At 33.9% G+C, this 14012-nt stretch overlaps 1 protein-coding gene across 1 annotated transcript; it reads right to left on the bottom strand.

Annotated features, from left to right (window-relative positions):
• Positions 1-5713: 5713 nt before the first annotated feature.
• Positions 5714-7246, bottom strand: LOC131026099 (uncharacterized). Its single transcript, XM_057955872.1, has 2 exons — positions 6084-7246; positions 5714-5951 (listed from the first exon to the last, which is right to left on the bottom strand). Exons 1-2 carry the CDS (start codon positions 7244-7246, stop codon positions 5714-5716), a joined length of 1401 nt encoding a protein of 466 aa, XP_057811855.1.
• Positions 7247-14012: the final 6766 nt, after the last annotated feature.

Below are 14012 nucleotides of genomic sequence, written 5' to 3'. Positions count from 1 at the left end.
TATCATAAGATAAGCCTAAAAGGTTAAGGTGTTGGAAGAGATGCTGTTGTGCGAGGCGGTGAACACTACAAGAAAATGCGGCTCTAACGACCGAAATTTCGATCGTTAAAACCCAAAAATCGGTCGTTAATATTTTTAACGAGCGATTTAACGACCGTTTTTTTCGGTCGTTGTTTGCATCGTCGCCCGAGTTTTAACGACCATTTTTTCGGTCGTTAAATTTAACGACCGATTTTTTATTTTTAACGACCGAAATTTCGGTCGTTAAAAAGAGAAAAAATAAATAAAATTTTTTATTTTTTTTTTATTTTTTTAAATAACGACCGAAATTTTATTTTTAACGACCGAATTCGGTCGTTAAAAATTAATAAAAAAATATTTTTTTTCGAAAAAAATAAATTTTTTTTTATATATCTTTGTATCCCACAAGTATTTTTAGTGTATTTCTAATGTATTTTGACCTTAATTGCATACCATTTGACGAACTTCCCAGTAGGTCACCCATCTTACTTGTGCTCTAAGTCAAGCACGCTTAACCTTGAAGTTCCTTTCGAGTAGTCAACAATACAGAACACTCGTATTATTGATATATATAGTACCTATTAATTCATTTAAACTCTAATTCAATATAAAATATCATTAATCATTTATAACCTTATAATATGTCGAGATAATAACTAAGATTTGTGGTGCCGGCGAAACATTGAAGGTAAATATACGATCGAATTTAAAATAATAAAAAAATAATATTATCGTAATTAAAAAAAGAAAAGAAAATATGAGTATGAAAAATAACAATTAAATATACAACAAAATCAATATTAAATCAAATAATCAATATTAATAAAATTAATATTTGAAAAATAATTTTATTATTTTAAAATAATAAAATTATTAATATTTTCAAAATAATGAATATAATAATTTAGAAAATCTAATAAGTCTAATAATTTATTATAATATAAATCTAATAATTTATTATTATTTGCAAATAATATCACATTTTTATTAATAATCAATATTATCTATTTTTTTAGAATAATATTATGAAAATAACAATCAATTTTAAAATATTCTCTATAATTTTAAAATAATAATTAAATAGAAAAATAATAAAAAATAATTAAATATTTATATATATATAATCCAAAAATAAAAATAAAAATAAAAATGAAATTTTAAATTTTAAAAATTGAAAAATTAATATTAACGACCGATTATTCGGTCGTTAATAAATAAAACAAATAAATAAATAAATTAATATAAATAAAAAATAAATAAAATTAATTTTAACGACCGAAAAATTCGGTCTTTAAAAAAATTAATTGAAAAAAATATTTTTTTTATTTAAAAAATTAAAAAAAATTAAAAAATTAATAACAACGACCGAATAATTCGGTCGTGAAAAAAATTTAATTTATTTTTTAAAAAAATATTTTTTTTAAATAATTTTTTTAATAAAAATAAAAAATATATATTAACGACCGAATTTGCGGTCGTTAAACTTTAAAAAATAATTAAAATATAAAAAAATATTTTTTACAACCGAAAATTCGGTCGTTAAGAAAAATAAATTATTAAAATATTAACAAAATAAGTAGCGATCGAATTTTCGGTCGTTAAAAAATAAAAAAAAAAATCGGTCGTGAAACGATCGTAAATCGGTCGTTAAGGCTGCAAAATTAACGACCGAAAATTTCGGTCTTTAATTGCGTGTTTTCTTGTAGTGGAAGAAGCTGGTGGCGTTGCTGCATGTAAGCGATGGGCAGTCGACAACCAAGAGATTGGGCGTGTGCGAGCTGATAAGGTGCAAGTCAGAATCGATGAGTACGGGGGCGGTTAAGTTGATGCCGGAGGTGGGTTGCAGAAAAATAAAATTTAAGGTGCAGATCCACACCTGAAGGAGGGTGCAATTAAACTCAAACATTAACGGACACTTAACGGCGTTTGGTCAGAGGGGGGAATTTGCACCCTTTTCTCGGAGTTTGCACACACAGTGAGTAAGATGGGTTATACGCTATAGGGGCTACTACTTCGGAGGCCAATCTGCACCTTTTCCCAAATTTTAAAATACAGTAAAGATGGAATATTGGGATTTTAGAACCTGCCTACCCTTTTAAAAAACCGTTTATATTTACAAATTTTAGTAATTATGTTATTTGCTCTATCAAGATCGGTTCTGATATTTTAGGGACCTTAGAGCATCTGCAACGCATCTACTCGAGCGCCTACTCGAGTAGAGCGTTGCAGGTGTGGGTTACTCGAGTCTTCGAGTATGCACGATGGGGGGAGATTTAGGCGCGTGCAATGCACATGCCTTAATTTTATTTAAAAAAAATGAAAAATTCGAATTTTAAATGCAAAATTTGACTGTTTTTCCTCGATTTCCGTGCTTTGACCTACCGTTCCAATTTTTTTTTTTCTTTTTCTACTCATCTTTAAAAAACCCCTCCTCCTCCATTTATCCTCACACTTCTTCCTCTACAATTTTCTTCTCCTCCATTTCTCCTCTAATTTTCTTCCTTCATGGATCCATACAACCCTTTCTATGATCCTAATTGGTGCCCCGATCTCTCCGTCAATTATCACCCCGATATGGGGGTAATCAACTTGGAGGAGACCCCAGCCAGTGCCGATGAGGAACCAGTAAGTGCAAAGCAAAGTGCCTCCATACCAAAGAAAGGCGGCCGGAGGAAGGAAATGGTCAACAAAATCGAGCACGATAGGGAAGGAAGGCTCCGTCATACTTATCTTCCCGAGCATACGGATCTCATCGTCCAAGTTTGGACGGATGAGACGAACGACGCCATTGGTGCGTCGTTTTACACCAAAAATATCCGGCAGTCAGCCGGTATGCCCACACTGCGCAGACAGCAGCAAGCAAAATCGTCTCCCAAGGGATCGGCGAGAATTCTCCTAAATTTCAACCTGCAAAGTAACTCAACAAACGAAATTGATGGGGAAAATATGAAAAATACTAAAATAGAAATAAATAAATAACACCCAAAAGAATTGCAAAGGTTCTAATCCTAAATAAATAAGTAGAAAAATTCAACAATTAATAAAGAAATTCCAGCAATCAATTAAGTCCACCCTAGCTTAATTATTCTGATCATTGATGCAAATATAACTTTAATTCATGCAAGCAAACCAGTTATAACCACCGAAGACGCTTCTGACGTGATCTTATTTCTCCTTAATTATTCGGTAACTAGGAAGACGCTTCACTAATTACTACCCTAATCGACTGACAACCGTAAGAGACGCTCTATAGGTTTAATGAGCCGACAGCATTAATTTCTAGAGAAACCCGATTCAAAACCAATAAACTCTGACGCAGGATTATTGAATTAAGACTGCTTTTCCCTTGACCCTGATGTGTCAATTTACCAATAATCAAACCTAAACCACAATTACGGATGGCCGGTTCAATTGGCTGTATAATTAATCTTAACCCACTAAATATTGCGCACTACCTAATGGATTAAAATAATTAATGACGATAAACACAGAGAATCACAGATACAAGCATAAAATAAAGTATAAGAACAAATTAGATCTCACAAAATAATCTTGCTAGTGCTTCCCTAATCGCTGCTGGAATAAACGAATTTAGCTACAAAACATAATTAAAAATAAACAAAGAAAATAAATAATGAATTGCGAAAGGAGTGAAGAAACGAAAAAACTTGATTAATTGCTGAAAGTTACGCCAAGCCTTCTGTTCCAGAATTTGTGGCGTGAATGTTGTGCATATAAAAAGCTTAACTAATACTAATATACATGTTAATAAACTAAACCTAATTCTAATATAACTAAAGTGGCGCAAACATGGGCCAAACTAATAAAATAGAGACCTAATCTAATTAACTTAAAGTGGCGCACAAGGCCAAAAACAACTAACTAAAATCAAAACCCAAAATAAATTAATAAAGCATATCCCACAAAAAAATAGTAATAAGATCAGCCCATTAATTTAAAACTCATCCGCCACTCTTCTCGACAAATTTTGCCTTCAATAGTTGCAATTCAAACAGCAATTCAGGTTCTATTCTCCACAGCCTCAAGCTTCAAAATTCTTCTCAAAATCAATCATTTTCTCCAAAACCTATCAAATACCATCAAAAGAATTCATTAGTTCCATAATTAACTCCAAAAGATAATAATAAGCAGGAATTATGCATTAAAATTCACCAAAAACACTCAAAATATGCGTATAAAATACGCCCAATCAAACTCCCCCACACTTAAACAATGCTCGCCCTCGAGCATAAGAAGAACAAAAGAAGAGGGAAAAAACAAAACTCAAAAGACAAGACAAGACAAGACTCAACTAACAACGACTAGCTATGGCAACAATCACAACAAGCAAATATCAAAGTTAGGACAAGATACAATCATCATTTTTCCTCAAACCATTCTTGAACTCAACAAATATGTGCATTCACCCTTCATTCGAATCAAAGTGTGCAAATCAATCCAGCCTCACCATGTTCACTCAAATCTCTCAATATCAAAAGGCAAGGTAAATTCACACACATGCAACTCGACTCTATCCATTATAAGTTTTCCACTATGTCAATATCTTTCATTCGAAAACTAAACTTATCCATGAATCAATAGGTCTTTTCACAAGGTTGTAATGGGGCTAGGGTGCATGGGTAGGATAAACAAAAGTGGATAAACAAGGTTAATAAAACCAACAAAATGCAAGTAGTTCACCACATTCGAATCCCAAAATCAAACTCAATCAAATCAACCATTATTCCCAATACATAGGCATTCAAACTCCAACATTTTATTCTCCCTTTTTTTTTCTTTTTTTTTTGCAGATGGTACTTTTCACGATTTTTTTTTCTTTTTTTTTTTAACTAACATCGTAACATCACCTCATTCTTAAACAACCAACAACCTCTTTTGTCAATTTCAATCCTCAATCATTCCAACCAAATACTAAATTTCAATCAACCTTATTCTTCCAACAAAGTAATATCACAAAACAAACCACTTGCATCATGTTGGAAAAGGACAAAACAAGGCTAAAAGAAGGCTAATGGCTAAAATTTTCGAAGCTTCAATCATATATAACAATAAAAAGAGTCAAGGCTTCAAAATGGCTCACTAATGGATATTGAAAGGTAGGAAATTTTTAAGGCCAATGAGGTTCATTCCTAATGCCTAAATCACCTTCACAAATGAGAACAATTCAAAAAAAAATGATTATGGCAACATGGCAAACTGAATATCAAGAAGTCAAGCATGCATAACACTCATCAAAGAACAAGCAAGGAGTATTCAAGTTATTGCTCAAAAGGCTCAATCCTCACTATATGAGTGGTTTTCAACAAAATTGATCAATTTGCACATTCGTCATCCTCAAACACATATGGGTTTCAACACATTTTCATATCATCCAAGAAAACAACCATACAATCCATATCAATATGCTCATCCTAACAAATCAAAATGCTCGCATGAAAAGTTGCCATAGACAGACTCACAAACACCAAAAAAAAAAAAAAAAAAAACGAGCACACAAACTCAAGACAAAAGACACAAAAACTCCCCCACACTTAGACAACACAATGTCCTCATTGTATGGGAAAAACTAACAACGAAAACATAAAAGAAAGAAAGCATAAAAGGAAGGAAAAAGAAAAAAAATAAATAAAATAAAAACGAAAGAAGCTAACAGAACTTCCCTGAAACTGGATCAATCATCAGGTGGTTTCAATTTCCGCTTTGGCAGTTTCACAATTGAAGGCACAATCTGTCCAGTGCTAGTTGGTATGGGCATACCGTGCGACAGATTCCAAATGTGAATTTCATTGGTGGAGTTTGGCTGCACTTTACACCCTTGAATTTCATCATAACATTCTGGTGGTTCTTTATTCATCGTGAATATTTCCAGAATCTCCCTGCCACATTCTTTTTCCTTGTTTTGGGCCAACCTGAAAGGAAAAGCGAAAGGAATTAGTGCTTTAGAATTAGAAATTTTAGATTCAACACTTACCTTGGAAGAAAATATATTTTCATCTTGTTGTGCCTCTTCGACAACTTCATCGTTTTGAGCACTTTCTTGCTCTTCCGTCTCTTTTTCATCTTCCATGGGCTTTGGATCAAAGAAATCTTCCTCACTCATTAAATTCATAGCATAAACATACTCCTTGGGATGTACTTCTTGAGATGGAAGTTTTCCAAGATTTGCTTGCAACTTGTTCACTTGAGTGGTGAGCAGAGTGATCTGTGTGCCCATACTACCCAACGCAGCCTGCGTCTCTTGCTGGAAAGCTTGCTGACTTTGCACCAAATTGTTAACAATCTGGCTGCTCTGTGCCAGACTCTGAAGAATATCACTCATACTGGGCTCTGGGCGGTCGGTATGGGCATACCACCCAGCCTGCGGCTGTGCGCTGGTGAAAAATTCAGGCGAATGATTCCAGCTGAAATTTGGATGATTATCCTTCTGAATTTGAGCTCCAACCAGGCCTCTAACTAAGGAAGTTAGAGCATCGAGTTTCTCATTCACACATACATCTTCTGCTCTGTTGACCGGCCTGTACCTATCATCATCCTCATCCTCATATTGTTGACCATTGGAGACCATATCAAAAATCAATTGTTTTGCTTCATCCAAGGTCTTGTTGGTCAAACTTCCTCCGCAAGCAGCATCAACAATCCTCCTGTCAAAAGAAGACATACCACGATAAAAATAATTAATGAGCAACTGATAATCAGAAAATCCGTGGTTAGGACATCTATGACATAATTGTTGAAATCTCTCCCAATAATCAGACAAACACTCTTGTTGCCTCTGCTTGATGCTACTAATAGCTATTCTTAGATTTGCAGCCTTTGATTCTGGAAAGAATTTACGCAAAAACTGCTCCTCTAAGTCGTTCCAAGTTCTGATTGATCCAGGTGATAGATCAAACAACCAATCTCGAGCTCTACCCTGCAATGTATGAGGAAAAGTTAGTAATCTTAAATGATCTTCAGAAAAACCTTGAGGGCGTAAAGTAATGCAAACTAAATCAAATTCAGCAAGATGTTTATGTGCACTCTCTTCAAGCGAGTTGCTGAATTTTGGAAGAACTTGAATGAAGTCAGGCTTGATTTCAGCATTTTGATTAATCGTGGGCAACACAATGCATAGCGGATGATTTCTCTTGTGGCGGCCCAACTCTCTTATCAACGGTGGTGGTGGCAGAAAATCATCACGGTCATCGTCCCCATCTTCAGACATATTTCAGCTTCAGCTCTAGATCAACATCAAACAAAAATAAAATAAAATAAAAAGGCAAATCGAAATAATAGGAAAATTACTACTTAAAAACCGATCCCCGGAAACGGCGCCAAAATTTGGTGCGTCGTTTTACACCAAAAATATCCGGCAGTCAGCCGGTATGCCCACACTGCGCAGACAGCAGCAAGCAAAATCGTCTCCCAAGGGATCGGCGAGAATTCTCCTAAATTTCAACCTGCAAAGTAACTCAACAAACGAAATTGATGGGGAAAATATGAAAAATACTAAAATAGAAATAAATAAATAACACCCAAAAGAATTGCAAAGGTTCTAATCCTAAATAAATAAGTAGAAAAATTCAACAATTAATAAAGAAATTCCAGCAATCAATTAAGTCCACCCTAGCTTAATTATTCTGATCATTGATGCAAATATAACTTTAATTCATGCAAGCAAACCAGTTATAACCACCGAAGACGCTTCTGACGTGATCTTATTTCTCCTTAATTATTCGGTAACTAGGAAGACGCTTCACTAATTACTACCCTAATCGACTGACAACCGTAAGAGACGCTCTATAGGTTTAATGAGCCGACAGCATTAATTTCTAGAGAAACCCGATTCAAAACCAATAAACTCTGATGCAGGATTATTGAATTAAGACTGCTTTTCCCTTGACCCTGATGTGTCAATTTACCACTAATCAAACCTCGAGCATAAGAAGAACAAAAGAAGAGGGAAAAAACAAAACTCAAAAGACAAGACAAGACAAGACTCAACTAACAACGACTAGCTATGGCAACAATCACAACAAGCAAATATCAAAGTTAGGACAAGATACAATCATTATTTTTCCTCAAACCATTCTTGAACTCAACAAATATGTGCATTCACCCTTCATTCGAATCAAAGTGTGCAAATCAATCCAGCCTCACCATGTTCACTCAAATCTCTCAATATCAAAAGGCAAGGTAAATTCACACACATGCAACTCGACTCTATCCATTATAAGTTTTCCACTATGTCAATATCTTTCATTCGAAAACTGAACTTATCCATGAATCAATAGGTCTTTTTACAAGGTTGTAATGAGGCTAGGGTGCATGGGTAGGATAAACAAAAGTGGATAAACAAGGTTAATAAAACCAACAAAATGCAAGTAGTTCACCACATTCGAATCCCAAAATCAAACTCAATCAAATCAACCCTTATTCCCAATACATAGGCATTCAAACTCCAACATTTTCTTCTCCCTTTTTTTTTCTTTTTTTTTCTTTTTTTTTTTTGCAGATGGTACTTTTCACGATTTTTTTTTTTAACTAACATCATAACATCACCTCATTCTTAAACAACCAACAACCTCTTTTGTCAATTTCAATCCTCAATCATTCCAACCAAACACTAAATTTCAATCAACCTTATTCTTCCAACAAAGTAATATCACAAAACAAACCACTTGCATCATGTTGGAAAAGACTACGGAAGAGGACGGCTTTACCACCTCGATGTCGGGCGAGGAGATCTCTTCTTCCCGGCCCATTGGCAACAAGGCGGCGAAGGGGAAAGGGAAGGCATCGGCGTCGCAGACGAACTCAGAGCCTCCACCCGAAATAGTGGAGAGGTTGGACAGATCCGACCAACAGATGAGGGCATTCACCGCCCAGTACACGCGGATGAACGATATCAAGGAGAGGGAGCTCGATATGCAGCTCCTGAGTGCGGATGCGACGCACATGACGGACGCACAAAGGGCATTGCACGCGTCCATGGTCACCGACGTGCTCAGGCGTCGTGGTCTAGACTAGGATTTTAATTATGTAATTTTAATGATGGTTTTAGGTGTTTTTAATTTTTATGTAATTTTTTATGATGTTTTAGGTGTTTTTAAATTTTATGTAATTTTTAATGATGTTTTAGTTTAATGACGTATTTAACTATTAGAAAAATATGTTATTTAAATTTGAGCAATTAAATTTAAATGAAAAACATAAAAATTAAAACTAATGTTATCAAGTAGGCTATCAAGTAATCTCAATGCAGCACTACTTACTCAATGTGGCCCCTCACTATTAAGTAAGCTATCAAGTAGGCTATCAAGTAAGCCAATTGCGGATGCTATAAGGCGGAAAAAAAAAATCTTCTTAAAAAATAAAACTTAGAAAATCTTGTTATTACCTAGAGATAACACATGATGGTCTTTCATGTTTGTGAATTGTATAACTCAAATATTAACTATAAACTAATAAATTAGAAAGAATGATTAAATAATTATTAATATAATTTAAATCTTTTCGCATTTTGAGAAGTAAAATCAATAATAACATCTTCAAAATCAAGTTTTTTCAATATCTTATTTTCAATGCATAAAATTGCTAATTTATACTCCCTATGTTCCATTACAAATGTCACATTGCTTTTGGGCACAAAGATTAAAGAATGTGTAATTAGTAGATAAAGTGAGTTGGTGGAGAGAGAAAAATATATTGAAATTTGTAAAAGTATGTGTATAAAGAAAGAGTAAGTGGTGGATCCATTAGTTAATTAATCTTTTAATTATTTGTCAAAAAAAAGAATGAGGCATTTGTAATGAGACACTCCATTATGAAAAGTGTGACATGTGTAATGAGACAAAAGGAGTATAACCTTTCCTCAGACGTAGTAGAACGTTAAATATGATTTTACCAATTTTAGCTTTGAAAAATTTCTTTATGTGCTAAAGCTACGATAACCAATATGCAATAGAAACACTAAGAAAATAATTTTAAATTTTAATAAAATTAAGAACTCATATAGAGCGTGAAATAAGAGAGAGACAAGCATAGAATCATTAAAGGTGTGTTTACTGTGAAGGATTAGTATTAATAAATAAAAATAGTAAGATTAATCTCTTGTTTATTTTGATGGATTGAAACTTTGGGATATTCTATCATTGATTATTTTTATCATTTAAGTTAATTTTACTTGATTTTTGTCCCATTAAAAAAGTGAGATTGGAAAAGTACTATTTTTAAAAATAAAAATATTCAATCATGTATTTTATCAATTATGCAAAGTAAACAATAAGGTTATGATATAATTAAGATTATGCGAAGTACACAACTAATTATTATGATATGATTTAAGCTATATCTTCTTAGCATTAATATGCGTGGCTTTTAAATTTGAGGGTCCTAGTCTTTTACCCCACTTGCTATATGCAAGGGCCAGCTTTGTGCCCTATATATGTACATGAATAGACGTGTCTGATAAAAACAAGACATTAGAAAAAAAAACATTTGCATCAAGGCGTGGAATTATGTTTTCTTCAAATTCTTTCAAACAATTTGAACACATTCTTTCTCTCACGCACAGACACGTGTCAGACACCGACCAATAGAAAATAGTGACGCGTTCCTGCAGCGCCACGTCAACGCCACGTGGGCAAATTCAATCAGGTATATCGTTCCTTGCTACTACTTCATAATTTATGAATAGCACTATAGTTATCAGTTAAAAAAGTGAAATTAATGATGAATAATTTTTTTTTTCAAAGTGAAGGGGACGATAGAATGAATCCTGAATTTCACTATTATCAGGGATGATTTTATTATAGTATATGTCTTCGAAAGGAAAAAAAAATCCATATAATTTAGAACTAATATATATATAAGAGCACAGACCACCAAATGATCGATGTTGATATTTGAAGCCAAACACGGCTCCAACCATAAAACATATGTCAAAGTCGAAATGTCGGAGCGCGTTGACTCGAGAGGCGAAGGTCGACTAAAACTAGAAGGTTTTCGGTGAAAATGATGAAATGATTGGGAGAGAAAAAATTAATTATATTTATGTTTTGGGAAAATGTAGTTTGTGCACTACAACATTTTGTATCTCGATTTTTTATTAGGGTTTGCCCGATTTGATTAATATTGCAGTTTAATTCTTAACTACTTCAATGCAATCGCTAAAATTGTTGTTTGAGAATTAATTTGAAGACAACATGAGTCAACGCTATCATATATAAGGTCTTTACCCGATGGTTAAGTTTTTTTTTTTTTTTTTTTTTTTTTTTTTTTTTTTTTGCATTCTTTTGAAGTTTTAAAGGAGATTTTTTTATAGTAGGAAGGGCATACAAGTTTTTTTAACGCTTAATATTAAATATAAAAAATGCGCACAATTAAACATAAAAATGCATAAATTAAATTTTAAAAATTTACAATTTTATGAATTGAAATCCTTCGATTGATTCCGCTCAGTATTATGTTCTTCGGTAACTAGTTTTATTTTTAGAACTATCATGATTCATTCGTAAATGACCTTGTTTTGAATTTTTCTATCATGAATATTTGTACGTACACTATACTTTCTATCATGAATTATGTCCATACTTTTAATTATAAAGTTGTACGGTCAATATGTTTGACAAAGTTCAGCATTCGAGAGATGCATAATATTCATATTTCATATGCAGTTTTCTTAATATACTCAAAATGCATTTTTTTAAAAAATTATATTTGGGGAGTATGCATTTTTACAATTAGTCTACGTACCCCTTGATAAATTTAAAAAAGAAAAAAGAAAAAAAACCAAGATCCACGTGGCTTTAATTTGAAACGTCAAGATCAATATAATATATTCCTTTCGTCTTACTTCAAGTGTCTTGTTTTTTTTTTCCGGCACGAATGAGAGTATTAGATGATGTTGTGTAACCTTAAAAATTGAGTGGGCCCAAAAAAGTTTTCATTTAATTATATAAAATCTGAAGTCAACAAAATAAGTAAATAAATAAACATTTGAATTAATTAAACTTTCCTTTCCCAAAATAATTGAAAATCTGAAACATTTATTTCAGTTTTCTCACCTAAGGTTTTACAACTACAACTTGAACACTACAATTAGAATTGGCATTCAAGTGCCATAAATATAGATGCAATACTTCAATATTCTCACAACCCCCATCCATATTCAATGGCAACCAAAAAATATCTGACAACTAGTGAAAGAAATCAAATAGTCCAATTTCTTCTTCTAAATAGCATAGATGGCACGCTGGAGCTAGGGAAGATGAATGAAGTTGAGGCTCCCTTTGGAACATCACCAAAAACTGAAAATTTCGCCTATCCAAACACATATATCTCGCAAACCCAAAAAGTTAAAACTCGTAGAAAGATTGAAGCAGCAACACGCAGAAGTTATAACTCACAGAGAGACTCAAACAGAAACTCGTGTACAAATATGAAGAACACAAGAACACCAAAGTTGGTAACCCAGTTCGGTGATAAAACACCTACGTCGGGGGGCCACGCCCATGGTAAATTATCCACTAGTGATGATAAGATATACAAAGGACTTACATGCAAAGAATCGTTCTCCCTAGCCTCTATATCTTCCCAAACCTCCACCAAGATGAATAATTGAGAGTAAATTAACAACTCACTCCCTAAGCTTGAATGCTACACATTCAACGCATAAACCCAACAAATAAACTTACTCCAACAGGCTGGAGCAAAGAATCAAAGAAATAAACCAACCCACAAAGCTTACAAGATGAAATAAGCAATAAACTAGAACACACTACATGTAATGTATGCCCTGAATAATACCCACGAAAATACTCTAAAAAAGTAGTAGAGAAGCACGAAAATCAGCGGCCAATTCAAATTCTCTTCATCACCAATATATAGCCAAACCCTTGCGAAGAAGTTTGGGCTCTTGGCGAGCTGCAGGCTCCAGGCGGCGGCCTATAGTAGGATTTACTTAAGGTGGCACTAAATAGGTTTCACAGAAACCCTAGGAATAAAAACTCCTTTACAAACGCAATAGCAGTAGATATAAATCCGTAAGAAGGCTCAAGTATATCTCTAAAAATATCTCCAAAATCCCGCAAGAAAAAGACTGCCAGAAACATGAAACTGCAGAAGCATCTCAAGTAGGAACAACAAAAGAACTCGAGAAGCAACTCCCGAAGCAACAGTTCAGTCCAGATCTTTGAAAACTCTACACACTTATTGTCTACACAATGACAATTAAATAGAGTATGAAAATACTCTAACAAAAACAATTAGTCGACTTTAGGCTGCAACAAATTAAGAAGCAACAAAATGAAGGTCAAATCATACGCACCTATAAATTAAGTGGTAAGTTCACTATTAAAAAAAAAAAACAAAAAGTTCACATTTATTTGGACTTGATATCAAGCTTTGGAGCTATTCAATAGAGGTTGAAACAAGAGTTTCAGGCGCAATTTCATCATTACTGCAGAGGGATTTTCTTAGAAAAGGGCGATTCTATGAGGGCGACGCGATGGGTAAAGGTTGGGAGAGAGAAGAGAGGCGTGAGAATGGGCCTGAAATGAGAGGGTTAAGGGTGAGTTAGATTAAGGTTAGAATTAGGAATAAATTAATAACTTAATTATATATTTATTGATCCTTATTTTTTCTAAAAAATGAAACAAGACATTAATATTGAAGTGGGACAATCCAAAAAGAAAAACAAGACACTGAAAAATAAGACGGAAAGAGTACTACCTAAGGCTTGGAGCTACCAAATCTTGTATAGAATCACTACTCGCCCACTAATGTCACCAAGATCGAATTTGGTGAGCAGACTGACCCTCAAATCTAGTGGTAGAGCCACACACAGGCTAGACTGAGCCACTACAAAAAAATGTCGAAATACCGGCGGAATTATCGGCGGCGGAGCTACCGCCGACAATTACCGGCGGCCCAACGACGGCAAACAAGGCGGGTCGTTTTTTGACATTTACTAGCGGCATTACCGGCGG

This window comes from Salvia miltiorrhiza, chromosome 5 (genome assembly GCF_028751815.1).
Source record: "Salvia miltiorrhiza cultivar Shanhuang (shh) chromosome 5, IMPLAD_Smil_shh, whole genome shotgun sequence".
Lineage (NCBI taxonomy): Eukaryota > Viridiplantae > Streptophyta > Magnoliopsida > Lamiales > Lamiaceae > Salvia > Salvia miltiorrhiza.
Note: the sequence above shows the minus strand (reverse complement) of the source record. Positions and strands in the feature narration are given on the sequence as shown.

Bases quoted from the DNA above. Each gene is read 5' to 3' on its own strand.
- LOC131026099 (XM_057955872.1), bottom strand. From the start codon at position 7,246: ATGTCTGAAGATGGGGACGATGACCGTGATGATTTTCTGCCACCACCA. The intron at 5,952-6,083 runs GCAAGAAAGTGC...TTTTCCTTTCAG, and splicing joins GATGAAAAAGAGACGGAAGA to GTTGGCCCAAAACAAGGAAA.